The sequence below is a fragment of the Astyanax mexicanus genome, chromosome 4, assembly GCF_023375975.1.
Source record: "Astyanax mexicanus isolate ESR-SI-001 chromosome 4, AstMex3_surface, whole genome shotgun sequence".
NCBI lineage: Eukaryota > Metazoa > Chordata > Actinopteri > Characiformes > Acestrorhamphidae > Astyanax > Astyanax mexicanus.
Genome location: NC_064411.1, coordinates 20,624,227 through 20,640,020, shown reverse-complemented (window position 1 = coordinate 20,640,020; position 15,794 = coordinate 20,624,227). Strand labels below are relative to the sequence as shown.

General features: G+C 37.7%; 2 protein-coding genes across 20 annotated transcripts in view; one reads left to right on the top strand and one right to left on the bottom strand.

Moving 5' to 3' along the window:
* Positions 1–15,794, top strand: part of LOC111196650 (zinc finger protein 239) — a 307,776-nt gene that overhangs the window by 13,948 nt on the left and 278,034 nt on the right. For 3 of the 4 annotated variants that reach the window (XM_049477154.1, XM_049477155.1, XM_049477156.1), the window contains 3 exons: positions 4,011–4,184; positions 5,982–6,028; positions 11,624–12,284. The exons of the other annotated variant lie outside the window; for it this stretch is intronic. In XM_049477154.1, the coding sequence (XP_049333111.1) occupies positions 4,011–4,184; positions 5,982–6,028; positions 11,624–12,204 (802 nt within the window). In that variant the 3' untranslated portion in view covers positions 12,205–12,284. Of the gene's footprint in view, positions 1–4,010; positions 4,185–5,981; positions 6,029–11,623; positions 12,285–15,794 lie in introns of those variants that run through there. 4 annotated transcript variants of the gene reach the window in all.
* The window catches only part of LOC111196860 (NACHT, LRR and PYD domains-containing protein 14-like), a 318,472-nt gene that overhangs the window by 75,505 nt on the left and 227,173 nt on the right, over positions 1–15,794 (bottom strand). The window lies entirely within an intron of this gene.

Genomic DNA, 15,794 nt, shown 5'->3' with positions numbered 1-15,794 from the left:
TCAGGACATGTGGCCTTACTGTGAACCCTGTTCTTACATATTCTACTGAATATTTACACTGTTCTACATATTCTAGAGCTTTCTCTGCTTTAAAGACATTTAATAAAGTAAGTGGTGGTATGATGTGTCTAATGCACTGCTGGATATACATGATTAAACTCAGTAAACTCAGTAAATGACTGTTTATTAGCTGATCAGCTGGATCAGGTGGAAAACACAATTTTGGGGCAGTGATCAGGGTTAAGAAACTGCTTTAAACTACAAACATAAAGTACTGTACTAAATTCTGACTATCCACTACATCTGGCTTCTAGATAACTAGTTATCTAAATTAATTTTTGTTCATTATTGCTCACAGTAAATCCTGTAATCCTAAATTAATAAAGACAGTTTAAAAATGAAACAGTAATTAGCTGATCAGGTACAGGGCAAATTGAACATTACGTATATAGTTTATTTTTTCTTTAACGTTGACTTCCAATCTATCTAATTCCAAAGTTAAGCTAACTCACTCACACAGCTGCAGTTTATTAATCACAGTGGGTTTAAACTGTGTGCTGATTTAGAGTCTTGTATTTTTAACCAGCTATCAGAAACATCATCACAGTTTATGTGGTTAGCCTATCGTTACCTTTCTTTTAGAAAAATCCCCGTATATCCAGATCTTAATCAGCTGAAGCTGCTGCAGCCCGATCCCGCTGCTAAATCTCACAGTGAGGGGGCGGGGCTTCCCCCACTAGCACACCGCGGGCCGCAAAACCAGCAAGCTGATTGGCTGTTTGTGCTGAGAGGCGTGACTTAATACCTGAACCGGCTCCGTGATTGGTCCGGTCTGTCTCCTCATTAATAGTACAGCTGATCTGAGCGAAACGATATAATTTTTGGGGGGGACAAATCCACCTGTTTCCATTATTGGGTGGGACATGTCCCACCCATCCCCCCCGGTTCCTACGCCAATGCTTGCACATGTTTAAAAATGAACATTATTAATATAATTTTTATTTGTTTACATTTTAGAGTAAAATTCTCATTTCCGCAACATGTCTGTATCAGAATTTCAGTACATTGTTTGGAAATTTTAATATTTAAACATTAAAAAAACTTAAATGCATTTCATACTTTTCAACATTTTAGTAAATAAACATAAAAGATTTTACATTGAAAAGTAAAAGCAATAAAATTAATAAAGAAAAGGAATGTGTCCAACACTAATTTTCTCATCCTCTGCAACAATTTTCAATCATTGTTTAAATCCACAAGGAACTTAAATTTTCAAGGCATTTTCAACATTAGGGAAGACATTGGCCATGACACTCAAGATGGCTACCATGTAAGCAGTTCTTCTCATATGTTTCTGGATAAAAGTTAAAAGATTGCTCATCAACTTGTCTGCACGACTTTTTCATTGTCATTACCGATATATCGATATAGGTTTTGAGCCTACAGTTTGAAGTTACAGTCTGTATTTTTGATTATAATATAGTATATTTGGTCTAAATGGACACTATAAGTGAAAATTTATCCAGTCCTCATGGTGCCTTTACAGTTAGCATAAAAGTTTAAAGTCACTCACCCTTCAACCGAATTCTCACTCACCACTACATTTCAATACCTGTTGCGGTCATGAGATGCACTGTTTCGGTAATGAGAATTTGATTAGGAGGTACAATACAGATGCCTTTTTACTTCCTGATTGTCATAACTTGAGCGTTACCCTGAAAAGTTTCTCCAGTAGACCATTCTAACTTAGCTATTGCAAACCACCAGTAGAGGTCACTAATGTTCCGTCTTATCTGGCCTGAAACTAAATCTAATTCCATACACAGAATTAGATGTTAGACCACATAACCAGAGAGCTTTTTTCCATCTTTGATATATTTTATTGTAATATGCGATGTGTATTTATTTACAGGCAGGTAGCTATTGAGAAAAGAAAGGCAGCAGCAAAAGCAAGGCTGTCAAAGTTTAGGGAGAACATTTACAGCAAGAATTACAACATTTAGAGAAACACACACACATACTCAACAACACAGACAGTTGTTCCAGTTGGAGTTACTTTCACATGATATTATTTGTGTACAGTCCATTCTAAGGAACTGAACAAAAACTGGAACGGATATCACAATTTCATATTTGCTATTTCCAGTGGGAAAATAAAGACAACACGTGATCTGACCAAAAAGTACCATGACAAAAAGAAAAAGCAATGGAGGAAAAAAGGTCAGCCAGATATTACAGCACTGACATATGCCGGACATATGGGCAAAACACAAAAAAACTACATAAAATGACTAAAAATAAAAGTTGTTTCTTAGTAGGCATACAATGCTGGATGGTGCATAAGGATAGACAAGATTTCAGAGTTTCTGAGAGGTCTTTCTTTGACATTTGTTGAATGGTTTCCAATAGTTAAATGAGCTGTTTTATTGATGAAGGTGCTGTAGTCTACATGAAAGATTATTTTGATATACAAATGTTTGCATTGTAAATTGTCTTAAATAATATGAAATGTTCTTGAAAATAAACATTCTTTTCATAATGTAGCATTGTGTGTAAGTGTAAGCTAATAATTCTTCCTAAACCCTTGCTTAACTGAACTGCTTAACGTTGATAAAAAATGTGCATTTTTATCATATATTATTCATGTCACATTGCGGTAATGATACATTTTTGTGGACTTCATCTATAAAATGCTAATAAAATATGCAATAAAATGGAACAAATGTTCTGAAAATAATGTTCATAGTAAGTTCAGACCTTAATCTTAAATGCATTTTGAAAATGTTCCTACTGGATGTCCTCTGAATCAGGATTTTGTGAGAATGACCCGAGTAAGTGGGAGCGGAAGAAACGGGAGAACGAGAGAGAAAGGAAAGTTTAGGGGAAATATATATATATATATATATATATATATATATATATATATATATACCTTATGGATCAATTTTATGAGGTTATTTGAGTATTGACCTATATGTTAGAGATTGTGCAATGAGAGCGCAACGCGCATGAGAGAGAGACAGAGAGTGCACAAACGAAAGCGCTCGGGGGGGGGGGGGGGGGGGGGGGGGGGGAGAGCGCTATTTAGTTACAGTTAAAGAAATTTAGAACAGCCAGGGAGTTATGTTTTTGTCATGATATAGCTGTCCATCAACAAAGTTTGTCGACGGAGACGACTGCTATTTTCCATTCTTTTATGAGTTCTTTCCTCATGGGTTTTCTGTGTCTGTCAAGGATTTCACGGGGGAACAGGTCGTTAATTCCCAGGTCTTATAGTCACTTATATGACTGAAAAAATGCCACTTGTTTTTAAAAATGTTTTATGGGGTGGTCTGAACAAATACTGACTGAAAGATCTAAATTATTTCACTTAATAATTATTTAATTTATGATTTGTATTTTTTTTTTACATCAAACAATTTAAAGTAACTATGTAACTTTTACTCAATGTACATTTTAAATTGAGTACTTTTACTCAAGTAGATTTTTAGATGGGTACTTTTACTTGAATAGAATTTTAGCAACATAAAGGTACTTTAACTTAATTACAATTTTTCAGTACTTTTTCCACCTCTGAGGATAACAAATCACACGTAAGAAAGTGTTTAACGAAAGTCAGAGTATATCAAACAAATACGAGTCTTCTGCAGTCATCTTAAGAATCTCCAACTTGAATGACCATTTGAGATATATCACACATTGATTACAAAATGTGATGCACGAGCAAAAACAATTTTAGCAAAAGTTAATATGAGCTCAATTCTTTGGTCCACATCAATGCTAATGCCGTATTCACAGAGATGCTTACTGTTGAGGTTTGGGTTTCATGTTAATCTGTGTCAACTGTGTTAAGAAACTTTAGTTTTCTATAGATATTTTTTCAGATTTTGTAGTGTTATTTTGTAAAAAAGAGACTAATATCAAAGTGCATTATCTTCCTCAGTCTGCTATGTTGTCTTTCTTTCTTGTTTTCTGTCACTCACTCACACATTCTCTTGCTCTGTCTGCAGATTATCTGGTTGTATGATCACAGATAAAGGCTGTTGTTCTCTGGCTTCAGCTCTAATTTCAAACCCCTCCCACCTGAAAGAGCTGGATCTGACCTACAACCACCCAGGAGAGTCAGGAGTGAAGCTGCTTTCTGCCAGACTGGAGGATCCACACTGCAAACTGGAGAAACTCGGGTAGGTCTGAACTAATAATTATGTTATCAATTTATTGTAAGATAAATATTGTTGTACATGTTGTACATTTTTATCACTCCCGATATTGCCTGTTGTGCTCTTTCCTGTGTATGTGCTGTGCCTCACAGGAAAGCAAAGTGTTGAGAAAGTTAGGGGTTAATGCTGTGACACATTGCATTGTGGGACCTGTAGTAAGTCTAGTTGTAGTCACCAGGTAAACACGGTGGAGCTGCATGTAACCTTCATTCTGTCATTCTGTCTTATTTTTGTTTACACAGCCACTGTTAATTGTTTATGCCCAAGCTATCTGCACTGAATGCCAAGTGCTTCGCTGTAATTCTGTTTTGGCTCATCTTTCTGTTGGTAAAAAGAACCAAGGTTTAGGTTTTACTCCAGAAGAGGTGGAAAAGTTTAAGCTGGTTCTGGTCATGGAGCCAGTGATGGAGAGCTGCCCTGAGCATCGAGTCAGGAGAAAAGTTACAAGATAAAAACTGATCCCCACTAACTTTATACACACTGAGAGTCAAGCACCCCAGCAACCAGCCCATGTCTTTATGGTAAAAATAATCAGTGACTGCAAAACCAGAATCCTTTCTGTACACTTAGGGACCTAACCTACACCCTGTGCAAGGTTGTCTTGATGCTTATTGCTATCTTACTCCCACCAACAGTGTATTTTCATGCTCTTCACCTGTCTTGTTTAAACAGCAGCGGTGATTTTGAATATATCTACGCCGATGAAAAACATTGGTCAAATAGCTGCGCCATTTAAATAGCAATACGCCAAAGTCAGACCGCGCTTGGCTCTTAAAGGGAATGGCAAATGACATGGTGATTGGTTTATTTTACGATACATGCTTTTTGCACATTTTGAGCCTCTTTGGAGCAACTTTTCCTATCGTAAAGACACAGTGACACACCCTAAAACAAGCTGCATGGTGCACGGCTGACAGCTCACCTACAGATCACTAAAAGAGAGCCCTTAATTTCTAAAGAGATCCCATTAATGTGATTAAGTTGGTTTATTGGCTTTATTTAAAAATGGTGCCTTTGTTACATTTTAAATTTTTGAAGTTTTCTAATGACCGGTGACATAAAATTATTTTTAAATCATGATAAAATAATTTTTGCACAATAATTCCTTGAAAAATGTATGGTCCAATAAAAACAGTTGTTGTGACAGGAGTACACTCAGGTATGAATATGAATGCAAAAAACATACTTTAGTAAAGTTTAACCCTTTTCTGCAAGGCCACAAGAAACCATTTTATCTTATCTAGGAGATCATTTTCGACCCGGTTTCTTTCTTATTATTGAATCATTAACACTGATCTTAACTGAGGCGAGTGAGATCCTGCAGTTCTTTAAATGTTGTTCTGGGTTCTTCCTGGATGAGTTGTTCATGCCCTTTTGGAGTAATTTCTGTAGCTCAGTCACTCCTGGGAACTTTAACTACTGTGCCATGTTTTCTCCATTTCTGAATAAAAGCTCTAATAACAATAATACTACATATTGTGCATATAAAGCAGAATAAGATACGGCAAGTATTAAAACTTTATACATGCAGACAAAAATATATTTAGAGAAGTAAGAGTTTAATCCTCCTTAATCTTCCGTTTTTAATCTGATTTTATGCAGTGTGCATTGCAGTTCCGTACTTTACCACATGAGGTCACTAATTTCCGCTCTCTCAAATGTTCGCTCGTTTTCACACAAAGTATTTCTTTATAAATCAGTCTCTAAAAATCGCACGCTGTGCTGATCTGTGTCTGTGTGTGTCTGTGTGTGTGTGTTTAGAGTGGAACATGGAGGAAAGATCAGAATCAAACCTGGATTAAAAAAATGTAAGTTACACACACACTCGCATACACACACTACACACACACATACACTACATACAAAGAATACACACACACACACACACACTACACACACACACACACACTACACACACACACACACACACTTCATACAAACACTACACACACTAAATATAACACTACACACACACAAAGTACAAACACGAACACTCACACATACAGACACATACACTCTACATACAAACAAACACACTACACACAAACACTACATAGAAACAATACACACAAACACTACACACACTACATACACACCCAAATACACACACACTATATACACCCAATACAAACACACTACATACACACCCAAATACACATACACTACATACACACACATACACTATATACAAACACCACACACGCATATACTACGTACACACAATACACACAAACACTACACACACACTAAACATACCACTACAGATACACTACACACAATACACACTACATACACACATTGTACACCCAAATACACACAATACAAGCACACACATACACACTACATACACACACATTCACTACATGCACGTTAATTATAACACTACACACGCATAAAAAATATAACACTACACACACTCTAAATATAACACTACACACACACTAAATTTAACTCTACACACTCTAAATATAACACTACACACGCATAAAAAATATAACACTACACACACTCTAAATATAACACTACACACACACTAAATTTAACTCTACACACTCTAAATATAACACTACACACAGTAAATATAACACTACACACACACACACACTAAATATAACACTGCACACACTAAATATAACACTACACACACACACTAAATATAACACTACACACTAGGGATGCAACGGTACAGTGTGGCCACGGTTCGGTTCGTATCGCGGTTCTTGGGCCACGGTTTCGGTTCGGTTTCGATATATATCAATATTATCTAGCTCCAACATGCAGCACGTTTTTAGCCCTTTCTATTTCAAATCAACAAGGTGCTCCTACTCACACTTTCAGAGCCAATTAATAAAGTCACAGATTAATTCAAATCACAATATCTATTATAAAAAAGGAGCACTTATTCTTACCATTAGTCAAAAACAGGTAACTGAATCACACTGTGCTTTATCTGCTGACTGTCTTTTACCTTGATTATCAAACTCAACGCTGAAGCCAAAATGTCCCGAACAGCGGATTTATAAGATGACGGCGCCTCTTCAAATATCCTTTCTCCGTTTAGGTTCACTGGCCCTGATCACGCAGCTGAGAAAGTTTTGTTTAATTAGTCCTCAAATCTTCAGCGTTTGCCTTCAGAGCTGATTTGCTCCTGGAAAATTCAGAAAACAGTCTGATTGGTTTTTGCATGGTTGTGGAGAAACACGCCGATAGAAGTAATATATAAAAAGACTATCAACTATAAAATATAATATAAAATCTGCACAGTAACTATAAGTTATTATTAGTTATATTTATATCTGACATTTATAAGGATTTAAATTTATGTTCAGTACACAGACTTAATAACTGTAGCTTAATATAGCAGTTATAGGTAAGGGCGTAGGAGCGGGCTTGATATTGGGGGGCGACACATTTGCGAATATGAACCAAAGCCCACATTAAAGTTTCCTAGAACAACATTTGTGGAATTATTTTTTATCACAAATAATCTTTTTTTTCTGTAATTTGTTTATAATTAGTTACATCCAAAATAAAAGGTGATTTTACAGCCTAAACATGTTACTCCACATTACAGTTACTGTTGTTAGAAAAAATTTTTGCATGCAATGTCTGAATTATATACATAGTACAAAAACTGATCAGCTATCACCTAATATTTAAAATAATATAACAGTATTGGTTATTATTATGTATTGTATGTCAATTCTGTTGTATATTTACATTTACACTTTTTAAAAAAAAAAACTTCCTGCGCTTTTAATTTTTTTTTTACTGAGATCACTTCTTTCTACTGAGAGAATGTAACTACGTTTCCTAGAGATTTTTGGCAGAAGTTAAACGTCAGGACATGTGGTCTTACTGTGAACTACATATGAACAGAAGTCAGGTTAGATCAGTGTTTCTTAACCCTGTTCTTACATATTCTGCTGCATATTAACACTGTTCTGCATATTCTACAGCTTCCTCTGTTTAAAGGCACTTTAATAAAGTAAGTGGTGGTATGATGTGTCTAATAAACTGCTGAATATACATAATGATTAATTTAGGATCCATAGGGGGCTAAGAGATTTTAACAGGTTAACTCAATAAATGATTGTTTATTAGCTGATCAGTTGGATCTGATGGAAAACACAGTTTTAGGGCAGTGATGATCAGGGTTAAGAAACTGCTTTAAACCACCAACATTACCCAGTGTTGTACTAAATTCTGTCTATCCTCTACATCCAGCTTCTAGCTAACTGCAATCCTAAATTAATAAACAGTTTGAAAATGAAATAGTGATTAGCTGATCAGGTACAGGGCAAGTTGAACATTACGTATATAGTTTTTTTTTCCTTTAATCTTGACTCCCAATCTAGATAATTCCAAAGTTAAACTAACTCACTAACACAGCTGCAGTTTATTAATCACAGTGGGTTTAAACTGTGTGCTGATTCAGAGACGTGTTTTTTTAACCAGCTATCAGAAACATATCATCACAGTTTACATGATTAGATACCATTACCTTTCTTATAGAAAAAAAAAATCACCATATATCCATATCTTAAAATCAGCTGCAGCCGATCCCGCTGCTAAATCTCACAGCGAGGGAGGGGCTTCCCCCCACCAACATACTGACGCCTCCGCGCGCCGCAAAAACAGCAAGCTGATTGGCTGTTTCTCCTGAGAGCCCGAACTTAATTCCTGAACTGGCTCTGTGATTGGTCCGGTCTGTCTCCTCATTAGTAGCACTGCTGAGCTGAGCGAAACAATATCATTTTTTGGGGGGGACAAATCCACCTGTTTCTAATATTGGGTGGGACATGTCCCCTCCCATCCCCCCGGTTCCTACGCCAATGGTTATAGGCATTCTGCTGTTTGAGAATTTTAACAGATGCTTATTCTCACTCAAATGCTGGAGTTTTAGAAACAAAAAATTAAAAGAGGAAAGCACTTTGACTGAACAGGAATTTATTTTATTTCACAAACATTTGAAATACACAGAAATATAAAGCTATATGTTAGCGTTTGTTTCTTATCACCGGGCAAATTTATTTAAATATAAAATGTATTAATTCATTAAATAAAATCTCGTCCAGCTCTCTAAAAAGCTGCAGGCGCAGGTAGCGAAGTTTGGCAGCGCACACGGCGTGGAATTAGCTCTGTTTTCTTAAAGAAAAATCGTTTTAATAAATAACCACAGATCAAGTGTAGTTTAAACTGCAAAACCATGATATAAAACTCAATATAAAAACACCACTGTCATATAACCAAGAGAGACATCAGGCAAAATGCACTTCTCCCCTCTCTCTCTCTCTCTCTCTTGTTCTTTCTCTCTCTCTTTCTCTCTCTCTCTCTTTTGCAGTGTGAAGCTGAATTCAGAGCGATGCTTAAAATAATATAAAACTCAATTCAGTTAACTAAAATAAGATGAGTGCGGAAAAGTTAATTAAATATTATCAAATATAAATAATAGCTTGAGGTTTTGGTGAGCTATTTCCATGTTTTGAAACTGAAACTAACTGAAACTTTTATTACTATCAGGCTTTTTATTCAGAAAGCCTGTGGTTGTTTTCAATGAGTTTATATTTTATATTACTTATTTATTTTGTTTAATTGTATTATTTTATTTATCAAAATAGTTTATATAAATAACTTTATCATTTATTATATATATATATATATATTTTCCCCATGTTCTTAGTTTATTAATATTAATTTTATAATATCTTATTATTCTTCTCATTTTACTTTATTTTCACTACTGTTATTTTTTCTTCATAAAATATAATTCTTTACTTTTTATGTGTCTTTTTTATAATCTTTTTCAAATTTCCTATTTTTCCTTTTTTAAGTATATATTTTATTCGTGTAGAGTAAATGTCAGTTTTTATTTCTATTTTTTAAATATATATTTTATCTGTTTTAAACTGTAAAGGCTCAGCTGCATTGTAAATGAGGGTCCCCCTCCAGTGTAAATAATGGTTGATTGCTTGATTAATATTCAGTGTTGTAAACCCAGTTTTTACATAAACAATAAAGAGAATAGAGAATAAAATAACATTACTCTTCTCTTATATGAGCTGCTGGTGAATCTTCACAGTGTGACGGCGCAGTCCCCCAGCACGCGCTCAGCAGCCCCTCCCCCTGGCCATGGGCGGGGCATGTACAGCGGGAGAGCGTTTGTTCACTCTGTTAGTGCGCACCCAAATACCACCGTCCATCCGGGTGTATCAAACCAAACAGACCAATAAAATACAGAGAACCGTCGCATCCCTAATACACACTAAATATAACACTAAATATATCACTAAATATAACACTACACACTAAATATATCACTAAATATAACACTACACACTAAATATAACAACACTACACACTAAATATAACACTAAATATAACACTACACACTAAATATAACACTACACACTAAATATAACACTAAATATAACACTACACACTAAATATAACACTACACACACTAAATATATCACTAAATATATCACTAAATATAACACGACACTAAATATAACACTACACACTAAATATAACACTACACACACTAAATATATAACACTACACACTAAATATAACACTACACACTAAATATAACACTACACACACTAAATATAACACTACCCACTAAATATATCACTAAATATAACACGACACTAAATATATCACTAAATATAACACTACACACTAAATATAACACTACACACACTAAATATAACACTAAATATATCACTAAATATATCACTAAATATAACACGACACTAAATATAACACTACACACTAAATATAACACTAAATATAACAACACACACACTAAATATAACACTACACACACTAAATATAACACTACCCACTAAATATATCACTAAATATAACACGACACTAAATATATCACTAAATATAACACTACACACTAAATATAACACTAAATATAACAACACACACACTAAATATAACACTAAATATAACACTACACACTAAATATAACACTACACACACTAAATATATCACTACACACACTAAATATAACACTACACACTAAATATATCACTACACACACACTAAATATATCACTACACACACTAAATATAACACTACACACTAAATTTAACACTACACACACACACTACATATTTCACTACACACACTAAATATAACACTACAAATACACTAAATATAACACTACACACACACTGACTATATCACTACACACACACACTAAATATATCACTACACACACTAAATATAACACTACACACTAAATTTAACACTACACACACACACACTACATATTTCACTACACACACACTAAATATAACACTACACACACACTAAATATAACTCTACACACACACTAAATATAACACTGCACACTAAATACACTCTGTGTGTGTTCTTGTGTTCAGGGTTCTGTGATTTCACTCTGGATCTGAACACAGCGCAGTGTGATCTCTCTCTGAGTGAGGAGAACAGGAGGGTGGAGAGGAGAGAGGAGCTGCAGTCGTATCCTGATCATCCAGAGAGATTTGATTGGTGGGAGCAGGTTCTGAGTAGAGAGAGAGTTACTGGTGTTACTGGACGCTGTTACTGGGAGGCTGAGTGGAGCGGGGGATCTGGAGAAGCTGAAGTAGCTCTGAGTTATAAAACCATCAGCAGGAAAGGAGGAGGATCAGACTGTAGGTTTGGAGGGAATATAAACTCCTGGAGTCTGATCTGCTCTGATAACAGTTACTCTGTTCATCACAATAATAACAGCACTGATCTCTCCACTCCTCCCTCCGGCTGTAGGAGAGTAGGAGTGTATGTGGACTGTCCCTCCGGCACTCTGTCCTTCTACAGAGTCTCCTCTGATACACACTCACCCTCACACACACCCTCACACACTCTCACACATTTACACACATTCCACACCACCTTCACTCAGCCCCTGTATGCAGGGTTTTGGGTTTATTTTGGCTCCTCAGTGCGTCTGTGTAAGATAGAATAACCCTGTGTTTAACAGAGATTCAATGTGTGTGTGTGTGTAGGAGGGAGAATGTGTGTATAAATATAAGTATGTAAATATTTTATATACAGGTGCTGGTCAACGAATTAGAATAATTTGAAATTGTGCAATCATGAAATTCTTTGAATGCATTTTTTGTGCAGAAAGCAAATCAGGTGTTCACTGCACCTGTCCTACTCGTTAGACTAATCACAGAAATCGTTACATTGAAAAAAATTTGCTCAGCTGAGCTTTCCAAAAGGCCCATTTAGGCCATTTAACTGTGACACTGTTGTTTTATTGAATTATAACAGCGTTTCTCAACCTTTTTTCTATCACGGCACCCTTTAAATATATGCGAGATGTCTAGGCACCCCAGTTTCCGGGGGGGGGGGGGGGGGGGGTGTTGTTGGTGCAGTACTTTATGTGTGAACGGGGGGTTGGGGGGGGAGGGGGGGGGGGTGGTTCCTGGCGCAGTACTTCAGGTGAGAACGGGGGGGGGGGGGGGGGACCTGGCGCAGTACTTCAGGTGAGAACGGGGGGGGTGGGGGTGTGCTGGCGCAGTACTTCAGGTGAGAACGGGGGGGGGGGGGGGGTTTGTGCTGGCGCAGTACTTCAGGTGAGAACTGGGGGGGGGGGGGGGGGGGCGGTGCTGGCGCAGTACTTCAGGTGAGAACCGGGGGGGGGGGTGTTCTGGCGCAGTACTTCAGGTGAGAACGAGGGGTGTTGCTGGCGGAATATGAAATAAAATAGCGCGTGCATCGCGTGGGGGACAAAAACTTTACAGTGTGTCCCAATTTAGGGGCTGCATCCTTCAGAGGTTGTATTCGAAGACAGATTGCGTCACAGCTGCGCAGTAATACACCGCCTCTGTGGGCCGCATCCTGCAGAGTATGCTGCCTGTGAATTGGGACACACCCCGACACGAGCTGACTCTGGAAAGGAAATATGCACGTGAGGCGCAATATTTTGACGGCACCCCCGATGAAGCCAGACGGCACCCCAGGGTGCCGCGGCACCCTAGTTGAGAAACACTGAATTAGAATAATGGAGAAACCGTTTCATTGAATTAGAATAAATGCTCGAATTTTTGTTTTCTGTGAAGAGTGTTCACTGTGCAGTATAAAGTCAGGGTTGAGTAGAATTTCTAAGTTGTAAAATCAATCCTGGGTAAGCAGCGCGACCTCTCAACCAGAATAGTGGCTCAAATTCAAGCCCTTCGCCAACAAGGCTTGACCCAAACTAAAATTGCTGAGCAGCTCGGCATCAGCCAGTCTTCCGTCTGCAAAGCTCTCAAGAAAATCTGCAGCAAGCGCACCAACTGTTCCGGTGTCCGAAAAACTTCTGCTCGCGACAACAAGCAGCTGAGAAAGATCGCAGTCAGCAACCGGTTCAAGTCCACTTCCGAGCTCACCGACTTGTGGAACAAGCAGACCGGCGCTGACGTCTCCAGATCAACCACTTACCGTCGTCTGCGCGAACTCGGCTTCAAATCTCGCGTTCCAGCAGTAAAACCGATGCTGAACAAGAAACAAATGGAGAAACGGCTGAAGTGGGCCAAAGAACACGGCGAGTGGACTGCTGAAGACTGGCAGAAAGTGGTCTTCAGTGACGAATTACGCTTCTGCATCTCCTTCGGTGACCAAGGTCCTCGTGTCTGGCGTCGTGGTGGCGAAACCTACAACCACGAGTGCGTGAAAAGATCCGTCAAATTTCCCCAGAGCGTTATGGTCTGGGGATGCATGTCCGCTTGAGGTGTAGGGAAACTCTGCTTCCTCAAGAAGACTGTCAATGCTGCCGTATATCAAGATGTTCTGGAAACGTTCCTGATTCCGACTGTTGAGGAACAGTTCGGCGAAGAAGACTTCATATTTCAACAGGATCTTGCACCGGCTCATGCGGCAAAGTCGACCAAAGATTGGTTCACTAAAAAACAGCTTGAAGTTTTGGCATGGCCGGCCAACTCGCCTGACCTCAATGTCATTGAAAACCTTTGGGCCATCGTCAAGCGGAAAATTCGCGACAGAAAGCCTACTACGCTGGACCAACTGAAGCAGAACATCCCCACTGCCTGGGAAGCTGTGAGTGCGGAAACTTGCGACAAGCTGGTCAAATCGATGCCGCGGAGACTTCAGGCAGTCATACAAGCCAAGGGGGCAGCCACAAAATACTGAGAAAGTGATGATTGTAATTATAATAAAAATTATTCTAATTCAATGAAACGGTTTCTCCATTATTCTAATTCAATAAAACAACAGTGTCACAGTTAAATGGCCTAAATGGGCCTTTTGGAAAGCTCAGCTGAGCAAATTTTTTCCAGGTAACGAGTTCTGTGATTAGTCTAACGAGTAGGACAGGTGCGGTGAACACCTGATTTGCTTTCTGCACAAAAAATGCATTCAAAGAATTTCATGATTGCACTATTTCAAATTATTCTAATTCGTTGACCAGCACCTGTAGATGATTTTGTATTTTTTTCCAGAACCTTTATTTTAATTCCTGTTATCTTTATTCACTACTGTTATTATTGTTAATTATTGTTTTATTTTATTGTAAAATAGGTTCATATTAATAAAGCTAAATAAATGAAGAAAGGTGAAGAGGAGTCTGATGATTTTTTGTGTGTTTGGTTTGTGTGGTCAGATTATGGTGGAAGTTGGGGTCGAGCTTGGTGGTGTAATTAACATTTCTGTTTTTTGGTCTTTTGCTTGTTGTAGTTTCTTGTCTTGTCTTGTCTTTGACACCATCTGCCCCTCAACAAAGCTGCAGTACCGTCCACTGAAGTCCTGCGTCATTCTGTAGTCCTCGTACGGCTTCCAAATAAATCTGTTCATAACCCTGTATGTTTTATTATGTGTACATTCATCTCCTAAACATCACTGGATCCTCTGAATTACGAGTCGTAATGAGAAAAATTAGAAATTGAGAATTTTTCTCTCTAAAAATTTAAGAAGTTAGCTTTAAGCTAATGCTACAGCGCAGCTGCAGAGATCGACAGGGGACTCTTTTCAGCGCAACACCAGCGAACTCTGGCCGTATATTTACAGCATATTTACACACAGCTGATCCAACTAATGAACTAACTGCCCTCTCTGAGGAGAGCTGAGAGTGTTACAGCAGAAATCCACTAACCCAGCAGCACAGATACCTCTTTTCCACCAACAAAGTGCTGGTGCTGGAGCCGGTTCCAGTTCCTGAGAACCTTTTAAGAACCGGCCCGTGTTTCCACTGCTTTAAGGAGTTACTCACTAAGTACATGATTGTACATTAGAGCTGTTTGGTGCTTCTGGCTCTTTGTTTTAGTAGTTTTACATTAGGTATTTTATACTTTATGGCTCTTAAATTAGCGGGATTAGCTCTGTGGTTCTGGAGTAACTCTGTCCTTCTAGTTTTTCTGCTGTATCACTCAGCGAGGGCAGGTAGTTAGTCGATTAGTTAGTTAATTAGTTGATTATTTGGGTCCGGTGTGCTCTAATAAACTAATGACCATAACTAAATAATAAACCCTGCAGGGAAGCGCTACTCCTGAACAGTAAAAGCTCACTTTCTCTTATTATCTGCATTTTAAAGCTCTAACACAGTCTACACTGCTC